Source organism: Chanodichthys erythropterus, chromosome 15 (assembly GCF_024489055.1).
Source record: "Chanodichthys erythropterus isolate Z2021 chromosome 15, ASM2448905v1, whole genome shotgun sequence".
NCBI lineage: Eukaryota > Metazoa > Chordata > Actinopteri > Cypriniformes > Xenocyprididae > Chanodichthys > Chanodichthys erythropterus.
Window position 1 is genome coordinate 35,168,475 of NC_090235.1, and position 20,070 is coordinate 35,188,544.

Here is a 20,070-nt window from a genome sequence, read left to right on the forward strand (position 1 = left end):
CGTTGTCCTGGTGGAAGATGAACCTTCACCCTAGTCTGAGGTCCAGAGTGCTCTGGAGCAGGTTTTCACAAGGATGTCTCTGTACATTGCTGCATTCATCTTTCCCTCGATCCTGACTAGCCTCCCAGTCCCTGCCGCTGAAAAACGTCCCCACAGCATGATGCTGCCACCACCAGGCTTCACCGTAGGGATGGTATTGGCCAGGTGATGAGCGGTGCCTAGTTTCCTCCAGACATGAAGTTTTCAGTCTTTGTTTTATCAGACCAGAGATGACACTCACTGACTTTTGTTTCTCATGGTCCGAGAGTCCTTCAGGTACCTTTTGGCAAACTCCAGGCAGGCTGTCATGTGCCTTTTACTGATGAGTGGCTTCAGTCTGGCCACTCTACCATACAGGCCTGATTGGTGGAGTGCTGCAGAGATGGTATTCTTCTGGAAGGTTCTCCTCTCTCCAAAGTAAAACACATGCACTTTTAACTGTGGGACCTTATATAGACAGGTGTTTGCCTTTCCAAATCATGTCCAATCAACTGAATTTACTACTCCAATCAAGTTGTATGAACATCTCAAGGATGATCAGCGGAAACAGGATGCACCTGAGCTCATTTTTGAGTGTCATGGCCAAGGCTGTGAATACTTGTGTGATTTATGTGATTTTTTCATGTTTTTATTTTTAATACATTTGCAAAGATTTCAAACATACTTCTTTCACGTTGTCATTATGGGGTATTGTTTGTAGAATTTTGAGGAAAATAACAAATTTAATTTTGGAATAAGGCTGTATTATAACAATATGTGGAAAAAGTGAAGCGCTGTGAATACTTTCAGGATGTGTATGTATGTATGTATGTATGTATATTATTAATATATATATATATATATATATATATATATATATATATATATATATATATATATATATATATATATATATATAATATTAATATTAACGTTTCATTGTATTATTAACAGGCTCAAGGTTGTGACTAGATAACCTATCAAGTTCCACAGGATTTTGAGTGAGTTTATAACTTGATTTGCATTGTATGTCACTTGTGAATATTTGTTAAATCATTAACTGGTGGACTAGATCTTTGTGTCTGTTCTCAGAGATAAAAATGTAGCTAGTCTTCTTCATTTTCTATGAGGCAGTATTTACTCTCTGTATTTGGGTCAGTTTTTCCAGTCTCTGCTTTGCTGTAAACACAAGCACACAATTTGTGATCGCCTTGATAAATGTGTAATTCCCATCTCAGTGCCATCATAACTCTAGCTCTCGCTTCAGACTGACAGCAGACAGAATCTCCACGTTCCAGCAGTGGAAGCACACAGTCCCTGATAAACACCTGTACTCCCTACTGGACTGAACTTACCTCAGACAGCAGGAGTGCACACATGTTTTACACCTCCGACTGTGAGGAGGCCGAGCTTCAGAGCCTGTGCTAGCTGTCAAATGATAGATTACACTCGCATTGTTGGGAGGTTACTTTGGAGATGATTGAGCAGAGTAGACCAGGATTTTTCTACTTTCATGTGTTTCTGACACTTACTCAGAAGTACAGCTGCTTTTTGACTTAGTAAGCATGAAAAACTGACCCTTAATACATGTTCCTGACTTTTGATACATGCTCCGAACCACTGATTCGAAACAAAAGATTCGTAAAGCAGTGTTTTGAAATCGCCCGTCACTAGATATTGTTGAATAAAGTCGTTATTTTTTATTTTTTAATTTTTAATTTTTTTTGGAGCACAAAAAGTATTCTCGTCGCTCCATAACATTAAAGTTGGACCACTGTAGTCACATGAACACATGTTTTAAATATGTATTTAGTAGTTTCTGGGCATTTGAAAGTGATAATTATCTTGCTATCAATGGAGGCCTCACTGAGCCATCGGATTCTATCAAAAATATCTTAATTTGTGTTCAAAAGATTAATGAAGGTCTTATGGGTGTGGAATGACATGGGGGTGAGTAATTAATGACAGAATTTAGATTTTTGGGTGAACTAACCCTTTAATAGCATAACACGTTTAATATGAAATGTCAGTTGGTGTGATCAAGATGGACTGAACAAACTACGATCAGCATTTGGGTTGCTACGACTGTGCTGAAATAGTTGCAAGCGTATCAGTTCGAGGCAACCAGGGCTACTCATACATTATTGGCTGATGGACATGTTACGCGTGGGAGCCATAAAGAAAATTAGTTCCCATCCAGCACTGAGATAAATTGTTTAGCAGGAAAAGGGGAGACATTTGTAACTGTTTGACTGTAAGTAATTGTCATTAAGTTGATAGCCCGTGTCTATACTTACCAATCAATAACACTCTCCACTCCCAGAGAATCATTTTTCTAGCAGAAACAATAACAAAGAACAAATATTTACTGTCTTTATGGCCAACAAAACATACTAATGTTTCTCATTGAAGTTAAGTGAGTTACTCCAAAAGAACATTGTGGCTTTGTTCCAAACTCTAGCTGCCTTGCTGTCTATTAAGGCAGCAATGGAATCTCATAAGTGACTAATTTAGAACACTCAATAAGCTGCATGCAGAGCACATAGGAGACTTGAATCAATTTGAATGGAGAATTTTTTTCCCCCTTTCTTAAAAAGCATTTATAAAATCATGGACCAAATCAACCAGCTATGAGGTGAATCACAACATTATAAACGTTTATTTTGACACCCTGTATTCTCCCAAATTTATATGTTCAATTAAGACATAACTGACTGTGTTTACGTGAATACTCGCCAAAACTGACATTTTGAAATAATTTTTTTGCATTTTCCCATTCAAGCATGAAAAGACGTGAAAGAGAACTCAATTCAGTACTCCTGTGCTGTCAGAGAGGCAGCTTTCTGTGTGCGCACAGAAAACCGAACTGAATGGAAGCTCTTTTACATTGTCACGTTTTTTTCATATTTATTCCCATGGTTGCTCTTCTCTTTCCCCCAGATATTTACATTTTTAAACGTTTTATGAGACAAGCGGCAAGATCAAATAGATCAGCAAGCTACAACTAAAATGTGCACATCTATCAATCAGGACATCTCATCCTGCCCTAACATTTTAGTTTTATTTTTATTAGTTGACGAAAATATCAATATATTTTTGTCATAGTTTTTGTCATCCGGGCTAGTTATCATCTTGTTTTTGTCAATGCAAAAAAAATGTCATTGATGAAAATTAATTCTGCTTAGAATTGGTAAAAAAAAAAAAAAAACATTTTAGAAAGCAACACATGCTGCCTAATCGCAGGACAAAGCCCATGTCTCTGTCTCTCATCTTATTATTGTTTTTTTTATTTTTTTTATTCCTTTCTTATATTTTTCTTCAGGTGATGATCAGATTTATGACAGCGCTACAAATGGGAACCACAGGACAGATATTAAACCTTCTAACAAACCATTGCCTTCAAAGAAAAGCCATAAAGTAAAAAAAAAAAAAAACACTACACACAGTGTGCGCTCTCAGACATCAAAGACAGCTCCGACGCACGTATACCTGCATCTCCACTTCAACTTTCGGGATGCGGTGTTCTGCAAATTACTTTCCTTGCTTTCAAAGTAACGGCCACAACATTCACACTGCGTTATTTATTTATGGCGCTTTGTTCTGTCTCACCACACCTTGCAGGGTTGTCTGGAGACACGAGACAGCTTTGGTGAAGTATAAAGTCAGGCCTCGTTTTAAAGGAGCTGATGAGAGGCTGTGTCGGATGGTTTTCATTTATGCAATTTCTAATTAGCATACCACACGGATCAAAATGCTAAAGAGAAATTATTCTATCCTAATTTATCGTGTTTGACATTTCAGTGAGAATGGTGCTCTGGGAGAACAGTTCAGGTTTTTCATGTAGCAGATCTCAAAATACTCCTTTTCAAGTTGGAACATTTGTGCCATCAACAACCCACACAGTCATGCAGACACATGAAACGGCAGGCAATCAAAATTTTCTGCAAGTGTTTAACATGTAGCGTAAGTACTGACCCCACAGGAAAGAAAAAAAAATCACAAATGAGATCTCAGTAGTCTTTTCTAGACAGCAACGAGTTTTAAAAAAAATGTCGCCTGTGGCGTTTTTTCTGCAAAATTGTATTATGTTGCTTCTTTCATTTTCTGTGACACTTTCAAAGTGAAATGTCGAGTGTGTGGTGCTAAAAGCGGGTTCCAAAAACAGATAAATGTGTATCTGGCAACGTTTTATTACATTGGTTGTTGTACATATTGCGGCAGCTCTGAAATGAAAGGAATAGCGCCGCTAAAATGTTACTGCTTGTTTGAAACTAACATACTACTTACAGTAAACTTAAAGGTGCCATCGAATCAAAAATTTAATTTACCTTGGCATAGTTGAATAACAAGAGTTCAGTACATGAAAATGACATACAGTAAGTCTCAAACACCATTGTTTCCTCCTTCTTATGTAAATCTCATTTGTTTAAAAGAACTCAGAAGAATAGGCGAAGCATTTAAAGGGGAAGCACGCTGAATCGGCGCATATTTAATGATGCCCCAAAATAGACAGTTAAAGGAACACTCCACTTTTTTTGAAAATAGGCAAATTTTCCAACTCCCCTAGAGTTAAACAGTTGAGTTTTACCGTTTTCGAATCCATTCAGCCGATCTCCGGTTCTGGCGGTACCACTTTTAGCATAGCTTAGCATAGTTCATTGAATCTGATTAGACCGTTAGCATCGCGCTTAAAAATGACCAAAGGGTTTTGATATTTTTCCTATTTAAAACTTGACTCTTCTGTAGTTAAATCGTGTACTAAGACCGACGGAAAATAAAAAGTTGTGATTTTCTAGGCTGATATGGCTAGGAACTATACTCTCATTCAGGCGTAATAAACAAGGAACTTTGCTGCCGTTCCATGGCTGCAGCAGTGCAATGATATTACGCAGCGCCCGTGAGCCCCTGCTTGCACAGGGAACGTGCCTTGCAACCATGGAGCCGTTTGTGAGAGACACTGCGTAATATCATTGCGCCTGCTGCAGCCATGATACGGCAGCAAAGTTCCTTGAGTATTACGCTGGAATGAGAGTATAGTTCCTAGCCATATCAGCCTAGAAAATCACAACTTTTCATTTTCCGCCGGTCTTAGTACACGATTTAACCCTTTCGCACGTAAGTTTCAAATATTCTGTCTGACCCCCCAGCGTGAGTTTTTTGAAGCGACCGTTATTTAGAACGTATCACTTTATGGTTTCCATGGTGACGCGTCATTGCTTGTTATGTGGCACACCGCAGCACTGTATGAATGATGATCTGCTTTCATTTGATTTTTCCTTTTTTATTCAAAATATTCACAAATTTGTTAACTATAGCATGAAATATCTAATATTCAGATTGCCAAATATGTGCAAGTGGATGTGTTTTGCTGTTTAAACACCTTTATAACGATCGCGTTAGTTGAGCCATATGAGCGATGGGCGCGCGCAGCCATGTTAGTTTGCACCGCGCAGAGAATCGGATCTGTTGGATTTACAACCCGTGAATTTATCCACTTCTCCCGAAATACATGAAAGTAAGTGTGCCGGTGAACTGGGGAAGAATAGAGTAAGCTTTTAAGTTACTTTCACAATGTGTATCTGATATGAATTAAACGTGTTGTCAAGTTATAATGGAAAGGGTTGTTATTTCCGCTTCTATAGACATCATTGTGTGTTTTACAAACTCTAAATATATTGTTTTGTTAGTACTCATGTGTATTTAAATGTCTGAAACCTGAAATGAACATTATTTGGTTGAAAACACTGCATATATGTGATATATGAAAAGCGCTGCGTGTGTCCGTCTCTGGTTTAGCGCCAGTTAAAGCGCGCACGCACATTTGAATTTGGCAGTTGATCACGTAATGCACTGAACGTTCTAATCACACCGCTGTGATCGTACGCTCCTGGGGCCAGCCAAGACTGATCACACCGGTGTGATCGTACGCGTCAAAGGGTTAACTACAGAAGAGTCAAGTTTTAAATAGGAAAAATATCAAAACTCTTTGGTCATTTTTAAGCGCAATGCTAACGGTCTAATCAGATTCAATGAACTATGCTAAGCTATGCTAAAAGTGGTACCGCCAGAACCGGAGATCGGCTGAATGGATTCGAAAACGGTAAATCTCAACTGTTTAACTCTAGGGGAGTTGGAAAATGAGCCTATTTTCAAAAAAAGTGGAGTGTTCCTTTAAAAAAATGAATAAAAAAAATCTATGGGGTATTTTGAGCTGAAACTTCACAGACACATTCAGGGGACACCTTAGACTTATATTACATCTTGTGAAAAAGCATTCTATGGCACCTTTAACAGATAGTGTTAAAGCAAATGTTAGATATAAACTAATTTGCTGAAGCAACCATACAGTTTATCAACACTGGGACACTGAACGCAATGCTGTACCAGGTGAGCTACCAAGCAAGTTTACTGTCAGAAAAGCCATAAATATTAGCAGTGTGATCTGCGATGGATCACAAAATTCACTGTTTGGATCAAGTTACGCTTTATGAGTCATGGAATGTTTTGGGTGGGGGTGCTTAAATCACTCTTTAAATACTTTGATACCACAGCAAAAACTATTAGCCTAATTAATAAAGTTCAAACATTGAAGACAAGAGAACAGTCAAAAAAAAAAAAAAAAAACCCAAAAAAACAATTACAAGATAAATACAATAGAAAAAAGTTACAAAAAAAGTAAGGTCTAACAATTGTATTAAGGTACATGAATGTTATAAGTAAATGTCAAATAACACTATAGTGTTCAATGTATAAATTAAATATAGATTAATCTTTGTTAATGCTGTGTTTTGATGTTTGCTTCATATTAATGGCAGACAGCAGCAGGTATTTAACTATGATCCGTTACACCCTTAATAAATATGGAGCTAGTTATGTGATGCAGACATCAAAATGTATTAGTTTACAAATAATGCACTATAGTAAAAATATTTTGAGCTCATAATACAGTATTGAGAAAGGAACTTTATTAATCGATAATCTGTTCCTGCAATCATAATTTTCTGCCACTAGTGTTCATTTCAGATGGAAACAGCAGCGAATTGTATGTATTTTATGAAAAAGTGTGTTTTTGGAGCTTTGAAAAAATTAAGAGGCATGTTTTTCCTTTGAGCCAAGCTTAATTTTGAACATAGTAGCTGGTTTCTTAGCTGGTCTAAATGATCATTGATCATTGATCCGGTCATTCTAGCTTAAAGTGGCCGAGCTGTTTTTTTTAATCAGCTTGTGACCTCTTTGGACAAGATAATGACCAACTTGCTGTTTCTCAACAAAGTCTCACTGTGTGCACAGATTTACAATTTAAAATAATTGATTTCGATATAAACGCAATATGAACATTTCTCATCAAATTATCTGAGCTCTTCATCCACAAGTTTAAAGCCAATTCTATTATTATTATTATTTTTTTTTTAACAAAGTGATTTGTTGGTATTTCAAAGAAATATAAGAGACAACTTTAAGTTTCCTGAGCTATGAAAGCGCTACCTCTGAGCAATAACATTTCCTCTTGGAAAATACACACATAGAGTATATGAAAACACATTTCCAAATAATTGGAATTTAATTAAAATCATAACTGAGCACTTGAAAATTCAAAGGACCATGGGTAAAGTACTCTCTAATGAGGACTATCAGTGGAATGTGTCAACACAATGCAGTTAAAAGAGCTGAATAAATTCTACACCCACAAACACACTTCATTCGGACAGTGCCGCAGTGACTATAATGGTGTGTGCATGTGTTTGCACAATCATGCATTCAGAATCCTGAATACTAAAGAATGCAGGGGTCTCGAGACATTGAACTTATTTTAATTTTACATCAAGAGAAGCGTTCGTAGTAGTCATCAAAGGCTTACTAGTGCATAGGGGCTCTCAAACAGGGCCTGGGGCCCACTAGGGGGCCTCAGCAAACTTCCATGGGGGCAAGAGGATGACTTAAAATTATATTATTATTATTATTATTATTATTATTATTAACATTATATAATAATTAATTAAGATAATTAATGTAGTGTAATAATAATAATAATAATAATAATAATAATAATAATAATAAATATTATATATAATATACATAATAATATAATTTCATTGAAGAACATACAGCCATACAGCTTTGTGAAACTTGTGGAATCACAAAATGAATTAATTGTTGTTAATTATTTATTTATAAGATAAAATTAAACGCACACGCATAATGGTTTTTATACTGTGCAAACTGTTCATTCTATCCCTCTACACTGCCCCTACCCCCTAAACCTGCCCATCACAGAAAACATTCTGCATTTTTACATTTTTAATAAAACATTGTTTAGTATGTTTTTAAAGCTATTTTAAATATGAGGACTCATGAAATGTCCTCATATTTCATGTTTACGTCTTAATACCAGTGTAATACCCATGTCATTATACATATTTGTGTCCTCATAAATCACAAAAACAAGCACACACACACACACACACGCACGCACGCACGCACGCACACACACACACACACATTTTGTGATTTGTGAAGTCTCTTGTGCTCCTCAACTGTAATCTTGTGAAATATTATTATTAATTATTAATACTATTGCAATTACATTATGAATGTCTTTACTGTCATTTTTGATCAATTTAATTTGTCCTTGCTGAATAAAAGTAGTCCTTTCTTTCTTTCTTTCTTTCTTTCTTTCTTTCTCTTTCTTTCTTTCTTTCTTTCTCTTTCTTTCTTTCTTTCTTTCTTTCTTTCTCTTTCTTTCTTTCTCTTTCTTTCTTTCTTTCTCTCTTTCTTTCTCTTTCTTTCTTTCTCTTTCTTTCTTTCTTTCTTTCTTTCTTTCTTTCTTTCTTTCTTTCTTTCTTTCTTTCTTTCTTTCTTTCTTTCTTTCTCAAAAAAGTTGAATGATATCAGTTTACAGAAACATTAAGCAGAACTCTTTTCAACATTTATAAAAAAATAATTATTATTTGTTGCGCATTAAATCAGCTTATTACAATGATGAAGGATCATGTGACAGTAGAATAAAGTGACTGGATTAATGGCTGCTGAAAATTCAGCTTTTCCATCACAGGAATTGTAACGAAGCGGGAGTCATGGTAAGATCCAAATGCAAGCTTTATTAAGAATGTCGTACAGGCAGGGTCAATCAGGAGCAGACGAGAACAGCAAGGGACAGGCAGGATCGTAATCAGGGTGCAGGCAATGGTCAGGACAGGCAGATATCATTCACAGAACAGTATAACAGGCAAGGGTCAGGACAGGCAGCAACGGGTCAAAAACAGGAACAGGCAAGATCAATCACAGGCAGACAGAAAACAAGGAAACGCTCAGAATTGTCACAAGGAATCAAGACTTCGCAAACTGGTGGTGTGAGTGTGAGTCCTAAATAGTCCTGTTAATGTACTGCAGCTGGGTGTGGTGATTAGTGAGGAGTGTGTGCATGGCTGTATGTGGCGACAGGTGATTGGTGTGGAGTGATCATGTGACTGGCAGGGAGGATTGTGGGTAATGTAGTCCGGGAACTGACAGGAACAGACGGTGATCGTGACAGGAATAAATTACATTTAATATATAATAAATAAAAACAGAAAACACTTTATTCAAATTGTAATCATTTTTCACAATATTACTTTTTTACTGTAGTTTTAATCAAATACAGTAAATACAGCCTTGGCAAGCATAATAATAATAAAGAACTATTCCAAAATTGTGATCACTAGTTATGTGTGCGTATATGGCCACTTTGACACAAAAGCAGAATATGATTGTCAGCTTATATTTGGGTCCTATATTTGAGTTCATGGAAGTGACAACCGCATTCTATAACCAAACTCCCTCCCGTACATTTTCAGGACTCACAATCGCATTCTCAGAAAACCCGTGCTCTCTGACTGGACAACTAGTTGTCTGTTATACGTCATACAGTGTAAGAAAGACACTCTGCACTGCAGAAACACGAGTTTACCGTGTGTTGCGGGTTTTTGGTAACTTACAGCAATGGAGATATGAACATCTGAAGGTTTTAGATCAAGTCACTGTTTTCCAACAGAGCTGCTCCCATCAGTTTTGTGTTCTACACACGACTCAAGTGTTCTGCTCTCCACCCAGATATAAAAGCTGTCGGTTAATGAAGATATGACAGATGAACTGGTGGCTTGATTGGACTCTTGTCTTTTCAGTTTTATGGAAGTACTTTGGTGTTGCTATGGTTATTGTTAAGAGAAAACTGGCTTTACTCCCGTTGCCCATTCCTACAAACAATATTCAAGATGCTACTGTAAGTTGCTATTTGAACGTAACAAAACGTTTTGAAAGTCACACCTTAAAGGTGCAGTGGAATGCAAGGTCTCAGTTGTATGTATATGTTATTGGTCTGGACAGAATAGTTCAAAATGAGTCAACAACTGGACTTAAAATGAAGGCAGACACACCACAGGCAGTTTGAGATGAGCTGTGTGCTCATAATGCCTGAGAGTGGAGTAAGGCCTCTGCATTATTAAAGTAACAGATGGAAAGGTAAACAAACAAAGGGAGCGTGGGCCCCGGAGCCACCCTCACCATAGCCCATGAACGGGGTCTGGCACGGAGTCAGACAGCCTCTTTAGCACCTTCAGAAATCAAGCTGCTATGAGGCAATATACTTACCAAGGTCCAAAACAGACTATGCAAAGTAAATAAAGCTACAATTGCAAAGTGATTTCACACATCACTGCTTTCTGAAACAAAATTTCATAACTGGAATTGACCAAACAGCATTTCCTGCTCCAAGTTGAATTTGTGCCTTTGAATCCCTAGAGCCATGGTGAAATAAATCATAAGTTGTTAATGTGAGTTTGCAATCAGAATTGAATGATTAGTTAATAATAATAACAATAATACTAATAACTTTAATAATAATTTCACATACTGCACAACCAGTGAATCACAAAAAAAACCAAAAAAAAAAAAAACAAGGTGAATAAATGAACTCACTAAATTCATCAGTGTTCTGTTACTGAATCATAATACAGTGTTTCTAGTCTACGAAGTGCGTGTGTGTGTGTGTGTGTGTGTGTGTGTGTGTGTGTGTGTGTGTGTGTGTTTGTTTGTTTGAAGTAAAACCACTGTGATACTTTCATACCAGCAGAACAGAGAGAGACAAAGCGAGCAATAATAATCTTTGACATAATAATTTCTCACTCTTCATGGTAGTGGTGATAAAAGCTATACAGCTCTTCTGTAACAATCATTATCTTTGTTTTTCACAGACCGCAGCCTCTGATGATAGCAGTACTGACTCTAAAGCTGTTTACAATGACATAGAGTTCCTTCCCAGATAACTGAAAATCCTGTTTTTAAATGACCGGAGATGGCAGCTGAGGATTATAAACCCATGTAATATAAGCCTGTCTTTGCTATTTAATTTTGACAACTAAAGCAACTTAAAAGACTTTCCTGAAAACTGCTCTTGTAGCTTTGGAGAGAAACAGTGTTTAATCCTAGTGAATCTGTTATAATGATGGTTCAAGATGCTAGAGAGCTAAACTTTTTCTAAAACACAAACTGTATAAAGGTTCCCTTTCAGTCAATCACATTCAACAGAAATTAACTGACAAATGGGATCTCACCTGAGAGCCGAATCACCTTCAATTGTAACTAAAACGAGCCATTGGACATTGGCGTGTGAGATTTGCGTGCAGTCGCTCTCAGGCAAAGCACTCCAAGGTGCTTTGCTTTCCGGGTCAGGTTCCTGCGCTCCACCTTGCTGCCCCACTGCGGGTACGTCTGTGGATCCTCTTGTCCTGTTTGCATGGTCTCTGGGGGCCTGGCTAGGACTCCCCCAGACCATATCGCTGGCTCATTCGGACCATCAGACTTGGTTACACGATTCAGTTCGCTTGAATCAGGCCCTTCACAAGCTCCCGTTCAAGATGTTAATGTAGAAACGCCTTTTGATACAAATCAAAGCAGAATATGATTGTCAGCTTATATTTGGGTCCTATATTTGAGTTCATGGAAGTGACAACCGCATTCTATAACCAAACTCCCTCCCGTACATTTTCAGGACTCACAATCGCATTCTCAGAAAACCCGTGCTCTGTGACTGGACAACTAGTTGTCTGTTATACGTCATACAGTGTAAGCAAAGCACCTTCACAAGCTCCCGTTCAAGATGTTAATGTAGAAACGCCTTTTATAATGCATTCTACCTGAAGAACGCATACTTTCACGTCTCGATCCTCCCTTGAACGCAAAGCGTATATCTCGCAATTCTGTTTATATCGAACAATTTAAATCTTATTTTCTCAAAATTGAGAGATATAAACTTGCAATTGCGAAAAAAGAGAAAAAAGTCACTCTCTTTTTTTTCTCAGAATTGGACTTTATGGGCCCTATCATACACCTGGCGCAATGCGGCACCAGACGCGACGCAAGTGTTTTTTGCCAGTTTCAGCCCGACGCAGTTATCAATTTTACGTTCTGCGCTACGTTGTTTAAATAGCAAATGCATTTGCGCCCATTTTCTGCGTCCATGAGCGTGCAGGTCTGAAAACGAGGTGTGTTCAGGCGCATTGTTGGCATGTTACTATTCTGAGGCATCAGAAATAGACTGCGCCATTGACCAACTGAAACCTGGTCTAAATTCGATGGCGCAATATTTGTTTTGATGTTTACAACGCATGTTCACTCTGCTTATTAGAGACACGCAGCAGCACACAAACATGCCAGATATTAAAAAATAAAAGGATTACAGTGTAAAAGATTTTTATTGTGCGCATGAAGATAAACATGCTTTGGTGAAATCCAGCTTTTCCCGTAGATGGTCTGCTCCCACGCTTTAACCTTGTGCACGAGCTGATCTGTTTCCTCACTAGAAAGGCATTCAGTTTTTCCGCTTGCAAATTCGAAACATCTAAATAGCAAATATGCCATGGCGTGTGTGCAGCTGGCTTTTAAAAGGAATGGGAGATGAGACTCTGATTAGTTTATTGCACGTTACACCCAAAACACACCCATTACTCATTGAGAGACTAGGGACAACCCTTTTAGACCATGCAATGACCATTTTTTCCATCCTTAAAGCAAAAGTGGATTCGAACACGCCCTAAGCGCACCAGCACCATACACGTTAAACCATGCACTTAGATTGTTAAAATAGGGCCCTATAAGTCACAGTTGTGAGTTTATATCTTGCGATTGCGAATTTATCCCCTGGATCTACAGACAAGGCTTAAGCCTAGTTCCAGACTAAAATACTTGTTTGAGCACTTTTAACTGAAAGCAATTTGCACTGACATATCTTAAAGTGCCATTGTTTTGTGTCAAGGTGCACATGGATAATGTTCTTTTTTTTTCTTTTTTTTTTTTTCCCCCCTAAGGCACATTTATAAAAGCTACTTAAATGCCCTAATTGAACTAAGGCCTAATCCTGGCTTAATCTAAGCCCTTTCTGTGAAACCAGCCTATATCATACAATTATGACTTTACAACTTGAAATCAGAAAATCAAAATTGCAAGATGTAAACTCTCAATTGCAGAAAAAAAGAATTGTGAGATAAAAAAGTTGTAGTTACCTTTTTTATTTATTTATTCAGTGGCGGAAACAAGCTCCCATACAAAGGACACTTTTATAATGATTCTTCTGTGTCAATTCTTCACTGTGTATTTTTAATTCAAAACTAAATTTGTATCCAAAAAAATAAATAATAGAACGTATTAATTGCTATGTTTTTGGATAGTCTGCCAAGTCTACCAACAAGTACATAAAAATTAAATAAATCTTAAACTGAATGACATTTCAATCTGTACTCCCAGCTAACACCATGTCTACACTGAATGTTTACTGACATGCACCAATCAGCTGAGTGCAAGGCTACACTTCAGCAGCAGTCAAGCTGAAGTAATCTTCTTTGATTTTCAGCAAATCCTTTGGTATTAAAACTTTGTGTGTGTTTTGTTCTTATTATATGAACATTTTGCAGTGCATTTGCAGCTGTGTGTAATAATAGTAATAAAAAAGAAAAATAATGAGCTTGCTTTGATGTGATGGTCAAAAGTTCATAGCAAAAAGAAAAAGAAAAAGATATTTCTAAATGAAATCATTTTAATTTCAGGCAAATGGGAAAACATAAAGTGGTTGAAGTAACTTAGCATCCGTCAGCTGAACTCTTTCAGTGAAGACAGCTTCGTTGATTATAATGGGAATGAATTAGTTTTGACGTGTTGTAATATGGCACTTAATGTAGATGCTCTGATGCCATGATAAAAACACATTGATTTGTATGGTAGCAAAACTTTTATACAACATGAATAATGCAACATATTTCTGGTTTCTATATGCATCAACACAGACATTTAAGGGGTTTATTTTTTGATAATGCCTGGCTAACTGTACATAATCCTGCTAATTACACAGCTACTTACAGAAATAATATGCATGACTGACAATGATTAATTATTACCTGTCACTTCAGGGTAATTAGACAAAAATACCGTTCAAAAGTGTGGGGTCGGAAAGATTCTTTAAAGTTTCTGAAAGAAGTCTTTTATGTTCACGCAAGATGTATTTATTTAATCAAATATACAGTAAAACAGTAATGTTATGAAATATTCTTGCAATTTTCTATTTTAATATAGGTTATTTTAAAATGTATTCCTGTGATGGCAAAATTGTATTTTCAGAAGCCATTACTCCAGACTGTAGTGTCACATGATCCTTCAGGAATCATTCTAATATGCTGATTTGGTGCTCAAGAAAGGAAACATTTCTTATTATTATCCACGCTGAACAGTTGTGTTGCCTAATATTTTTGTAACATTTTTTTTTTTTTTCAGGTTTCTTCAAAAGAACAACATTTATCCTTTTTTCTTTTCTTTTCTTTTTTCTTGACATACTGATCTTGCTGATCCTAAACTTTTAGAAGAAAAGGTTCTATATTGAACCTTAAAGGGTTCTGTCAGGTGCTTCATATATAGAACCTTTTAGGGGTTCCTATCATGGGACGAATTTGTTTTTATTTTTAATTTGAATTATTTTATGAATTAAACAACTCATAATCATACATTATCACTAGAAAATTTGAAATAACCTGTTGAACATGAAAAATATCATGCACTCATTTTTTTTTTTTAAAAGTGTAGTTGTCGAACCAGAATCAATGGGTCTGAGAGTGTATGACTCTATTGAGATGTTCTTCTGTTCATGCGAGTAGTTTGGTCCACTTTCCTGAGTCTGGCTATAATTTCACCACCTGTAATGTAGCATGAGAGCATGTGGTTGTGAGAGTGCTTCTGTTTTTAGATGCTATAGATGGAGTATTATTAGCTTCTATTGAGAGTATGTTTTCCTACACACACACACACACACACACACACACACACACACATAGGAGTGGGTCACCTCACACCAGTGATGAGTCTATTATGTGAGTTTTGTGTTTCGTCTCAGTGTCTCTAGTGTGATGTTGATGTTTGGCAGGTGACAGCAATCTACCTGACCTGTCTTTACCTCACCGTCCTCCAAGCCTGGAGCTAATTGAGCCGAAACACACACCTCCACTTACACGGAGCTGAGGAAACCAGAGTTATTAGATGCAATTAAGGGAAACAAAAAGCTTTTAGCTGTAGCCTGAGTTCATGTGTGGTACTCAATCATCTTTGCCTCAGATGATTCCACATCACTACATGCGCTGGCGAGAGAGTCTTTTCGTTTGCACCATTAGTTTTAGTGCAGGCGATTAGCCTTTCTTCACACTAAACACACAATTCCAATTGGTTTTTCAAATCCAATTTTCAGGGCTGACTGTCCGCACTGTTATTTTACAAGTAATGAACCCCAAACAGTTCCATTTGTTTAGACAGTGCAGTCCAATAATGTACAAAAATTACTATTGCATATCCTATCCTAAAAACTGCTACATTAACTCATTCACTATAAAAGCCCCATGAGAGCATTAATGAGTAAATTTGTGTAATTTAAACATTTATATGATATTACAGTCAGATCAAAACCTGAATGACAAAGAAAGCTATTGAAATCCAGTCTGACTGAATAAACAAAAATCCTAACCCAGGCCAATTAGAAAAAAAAAAAAAAAAAAAGTGCTAAAAGCGCATTCAGATTATTTGTAACAGATGATTGTGAATCTGGCAATGTTTTATTACGTTGGTTGTTGTTCGTATCATGGCAGTTTGTAAATGAAATGTCTAATGAATTGCGCTTACAGAATAATGCTCCGTCACGCTGGAAAATAAATCAAGCTTGATGCTACAAGTCTTTGAGTTCTTTTAACTGGTATCGAGCAAGTTTACTATGTCAGATAAACCAAACATATGGAGCTGGTTATGTAATGCAAATGTCAAAATCTATTACTCTACAAATCATGCAGTATGATAAAAGTACTTTGAAGTCATATTTTGCAAGTAACTGTGTGAAAATAAGCATAAACTGCCCCATCATAATTTGTGTGAAAAGCTGTTGGTGTTTTACACTAATGTTCATTTCAGCTGGAATTGAAAGTATCGGAAGTTTCCGTTATCAGCGTTCAGCACACCTACATACAGACGGTTACTCATGAGAATGCAGATTATTACTACATTTTATGGCTGTGAATTGATTAAAACAATGAATCATGTTCTCTGTGAATGAATTATCTTGAACCATCTGAAATGTTCCTATCAATATACTTTCTTTCCAACTATGCATTTTGAATACAAAAAAAAAATAACCTGCAGTAGTCCAGTGCTCGTCTTCTCATTAACAGTGTTTTTCTCTTACTGATCATATTGCATACCTATTGAGTTTACATTTTTAAATGAATTTGACTGATAAAAAGGATTTCTTGTGTGCATTGGCACTCTTCTTCCAGTCTTCTAAAATAGTTGAATGAATGAATGTGCTGTACGAGCCTTAAGTAAATGTAACAATGTTAAATATTTAATTAATCTTAAACAGAAACGTGTTGACAATGTTACTACATAAAATATTAATTAACAATTCTGGCAAAAACATGTAAATTACATACAGTGATATGATTGATAATGAAAAATGACACAGAATAGCAATTAAAATATTTATTCTAAATAAATAAATAAAGGTTCGTATTGATCTTATTCATCAGGTCACAACGCAACATTGCGGTCACTAGTTTAGATGAGCACTAACACCCCGTGGTGAAATAATCACGTATGTTTATCAGCCACTGCTTTTTGAGATTGGCTTAGATTGGATTAAAATTTAAAGTTCCATTGAGTTTGGAAAAATAATCATCAGAATATCTATTCTCCTGTCTCTGAAAATGTCCAAAGTTTTAAATCTTCTTGCGGACGCTCATTAAAGTGGCGTTTAGTCAACAAGATGACCACAGCACATTGAAAATATACATAACCGGAAATACAGTAAATGAGTTGTAGCCTACTATTTCAAAATGGAAGTACTTTTAAGTGGAAGTTAAATGGAAGTGGAAGTGCTTTGTTCTTTTAAGCCTGTAACCAGTCACGTTAGTTCACAGAAACAATTTGAATTGGAAAACTTTGACAGTTAGAACAGGCTTATTCAGGTCTTTATTTAATCAGTTCATTTTTTAACTGGTTCTTTGGTTCAGTAACCTGTCTGGACATACTTATAGGCTCATTTGTTGGTGTGCAGGGTGTGTGCTTACTACATCTGATATGCGTCTTGTATCATTAACCTGGAACTAAAATTCGAGTTTGATTCTGTGAACCAGTTCGACTGGTTACTGGCATGTTCAAGAATGGAACATGACTACTGGAACTGTATACTGGAGTTTTTTTCAAGTTTTGCAAAAATGTAGAGGTAGAGGCATGTGTTTTCAATCACCTTGTGTTGAAAAAAAATACCCAATGGTATTTTTTTTTTTTTTTTTCTCTTGGCAATCAACTAAACAGATTTGAGTTGGATATGCCAAAAAAATCTGATTTATGCTGCCTGTCTGAACAAAGTCTTTCTTCTCACTGAAAGAAACGTCCTGAAAGATTACAGCTACAAAGTAAACCATATTTTGTGCAGAATTTTTAATTACTTGAACACAACAGCCCTGAGGTTCCACTACAAAGCTAGCAAACTCACATAAAGTTATTTACAGAAATACATTTGCCTAAAGCAACGATCATCCTACTGTTCTCATATTAAAGTTTTCAAAGTCTAATCAGAAATGTGTAGCTTGTTTGTTGGTTGGTTTGTTTAAAGAGGTCATAATCAACTCTTTTTAGAAATTTTATTTTCTTCCCTGAAGTCCTTCTATGATGTTGGTCAAGTTTTGTTGCATCAAAAACAGCTGGCAAACTCTGTATTTGAAATAATTAAATGTTGCCACAGAGTGTCACCATGTTGGTGTGAAATCGTTGTAAAAGTGTGAAGTTCAGTTTCAAGTAGAGTATGTGTGTTCTGTTGCACTGTTGGAATTTATGACTTTTCAGAATATTTCAAAAGATACAGTTATACTGACCTACAAATGCAAAATAAAATGTAAATTGATAATCTAAATATATTTTTTGTTCTAACAGTGTGTTATCTCTCTCTCTAGCTGGCTGCACGTTTGAGGAAGACTCTGACCCCAGCCTCTGTGAATACAGACAGGCACAGGAAGATGATTTTGATTGGCAGCTTGTACGGACCTATAGCTGGCCTCACATGACCTCTGACCTCATACGAGGTGAGTTTTTTTTTTTTTTTTTTTTTTTGTGCTGTAATAAATACATTTGATTGTACTATCATAGTTCCCATGTTTATTTGTATGTGAAATGGCTGAATCTATAAAAACCCAAAAAAGCACAATCCCAGAATGCATTGTGACACACTCAGTAAAAATCTAGAGAAATATAATTTATACATATTTTATTTAATTTTCAAACTAATGAGAAAATAGTTAGACTAATGTCCAACTAAAATGTTTCCAAAAAAAAACATTCCATAATGTTATTTAAGACCAGATAACTTTGAACAGACTTTCTATTAATGTTACCAAAAGAATGTTTGTTCATGACTTTTAAAGAAAACCTTGCCAGAATGTTAGCCAAAGTTCTGAAAATGTACACGATTTAAAGGTGCCGCAGCCTGAATCGGTGCATAGTTAATGATGCCCCAAAATAGGCAGTTAAAAAAAAAATTAATAAAAAAAAATCTATGGGGCATATTGAGCTGAAACTTCACAGACACATTCAGGGGACACCTTAGATTTATATTACATCTTGTAAAAACTGGTTCTAGGGCACCTTTAAACAAATTAAAAGTATGAGCAATTTTAAATACAATTAAAGATAACAAACACCAAAAACTACATGAGTATTAATATAAACTATTTGATAAAAAAAAAAATATATATCTATATTGTAATGCAAAAAAAAAAATATCTATATTGTAATGCAGTGTACCATTATTTTGATACTATTCATACTGTGATATAAAATGTTCAGCACTCTAGGCACATTCTAGTCGCACGTAATGTTGTTAACTGGACATAAGAAGCTTGAAGCACTTTGTGGCACTTTATGTTGACATTTCTTTGAGTAGCCGTCCAATACTGCATTTATCTGGAGGGTTAAATTCCATCAAAGCTGCTAAATACACTCCAATTGAGACAACAGCTTAGTTTATTGGGTGCTATTTGCTCAATATTATTGATCCATACTGGGGTATGTTCAGCATGTCAATGAAGTGGAACTGAGAAACAGAGACAGAGAGAGAGGAAAGGTAGACGAGTATAATGCAGGTCTGACAAAAAAGAAAAGCTCGCTAGAATACTGATACTTCTGTGAAAAGTCTATTAATCTTTTGCATTTCAAGTTTTCGCTCACTTCAAATCAGCTTTTTACATTTTGCCTTAAAAGGTGCACTAATTAATTCTGACTTGTTTTATGGCTTGTAAGAAATAGTACTAATAGTTCCCTTTCAAGGGAACTCCAGTCTGCATCGAATGACACAATAGGGACATGTCCCATGGAACCCGGTGTCTGAGGCACGTGTGAAATTAAGCCATTGGCCAACAACACTCAAAAAAATAACTTGTTGGTCTAACTTAATTCAATAATGACACCTATTTCCACACAGTTGAACTGATTTATTTGAACTTA

At 36.2% G+C, this 20,070-nt stretch overlaps 1 protein-coding gene across 1 annotated transcript in view; it reads left to right on the top strand.

Annotated features, from left to right (window-relative positions):
• ptprua (protein tyrosine phosphatase receptor type Ua) overlaps positions 1 to 20,070 on the top strand; it is a 320,172-nt gene that overhangs the window by 65,036 nt on the left and 235,066 nt on the right. The window contains exon 2 of the mRNA XM_067411023.1: positions 18,525 to 18,653. Coding sequence (XP_067267124.1) covers positions 18,525 to 18,653 — 129 coding nt within the window. The remainder of the gene's footprint in view (positions 1 to 18,524; positions 18,654 to 20,070) is intronic.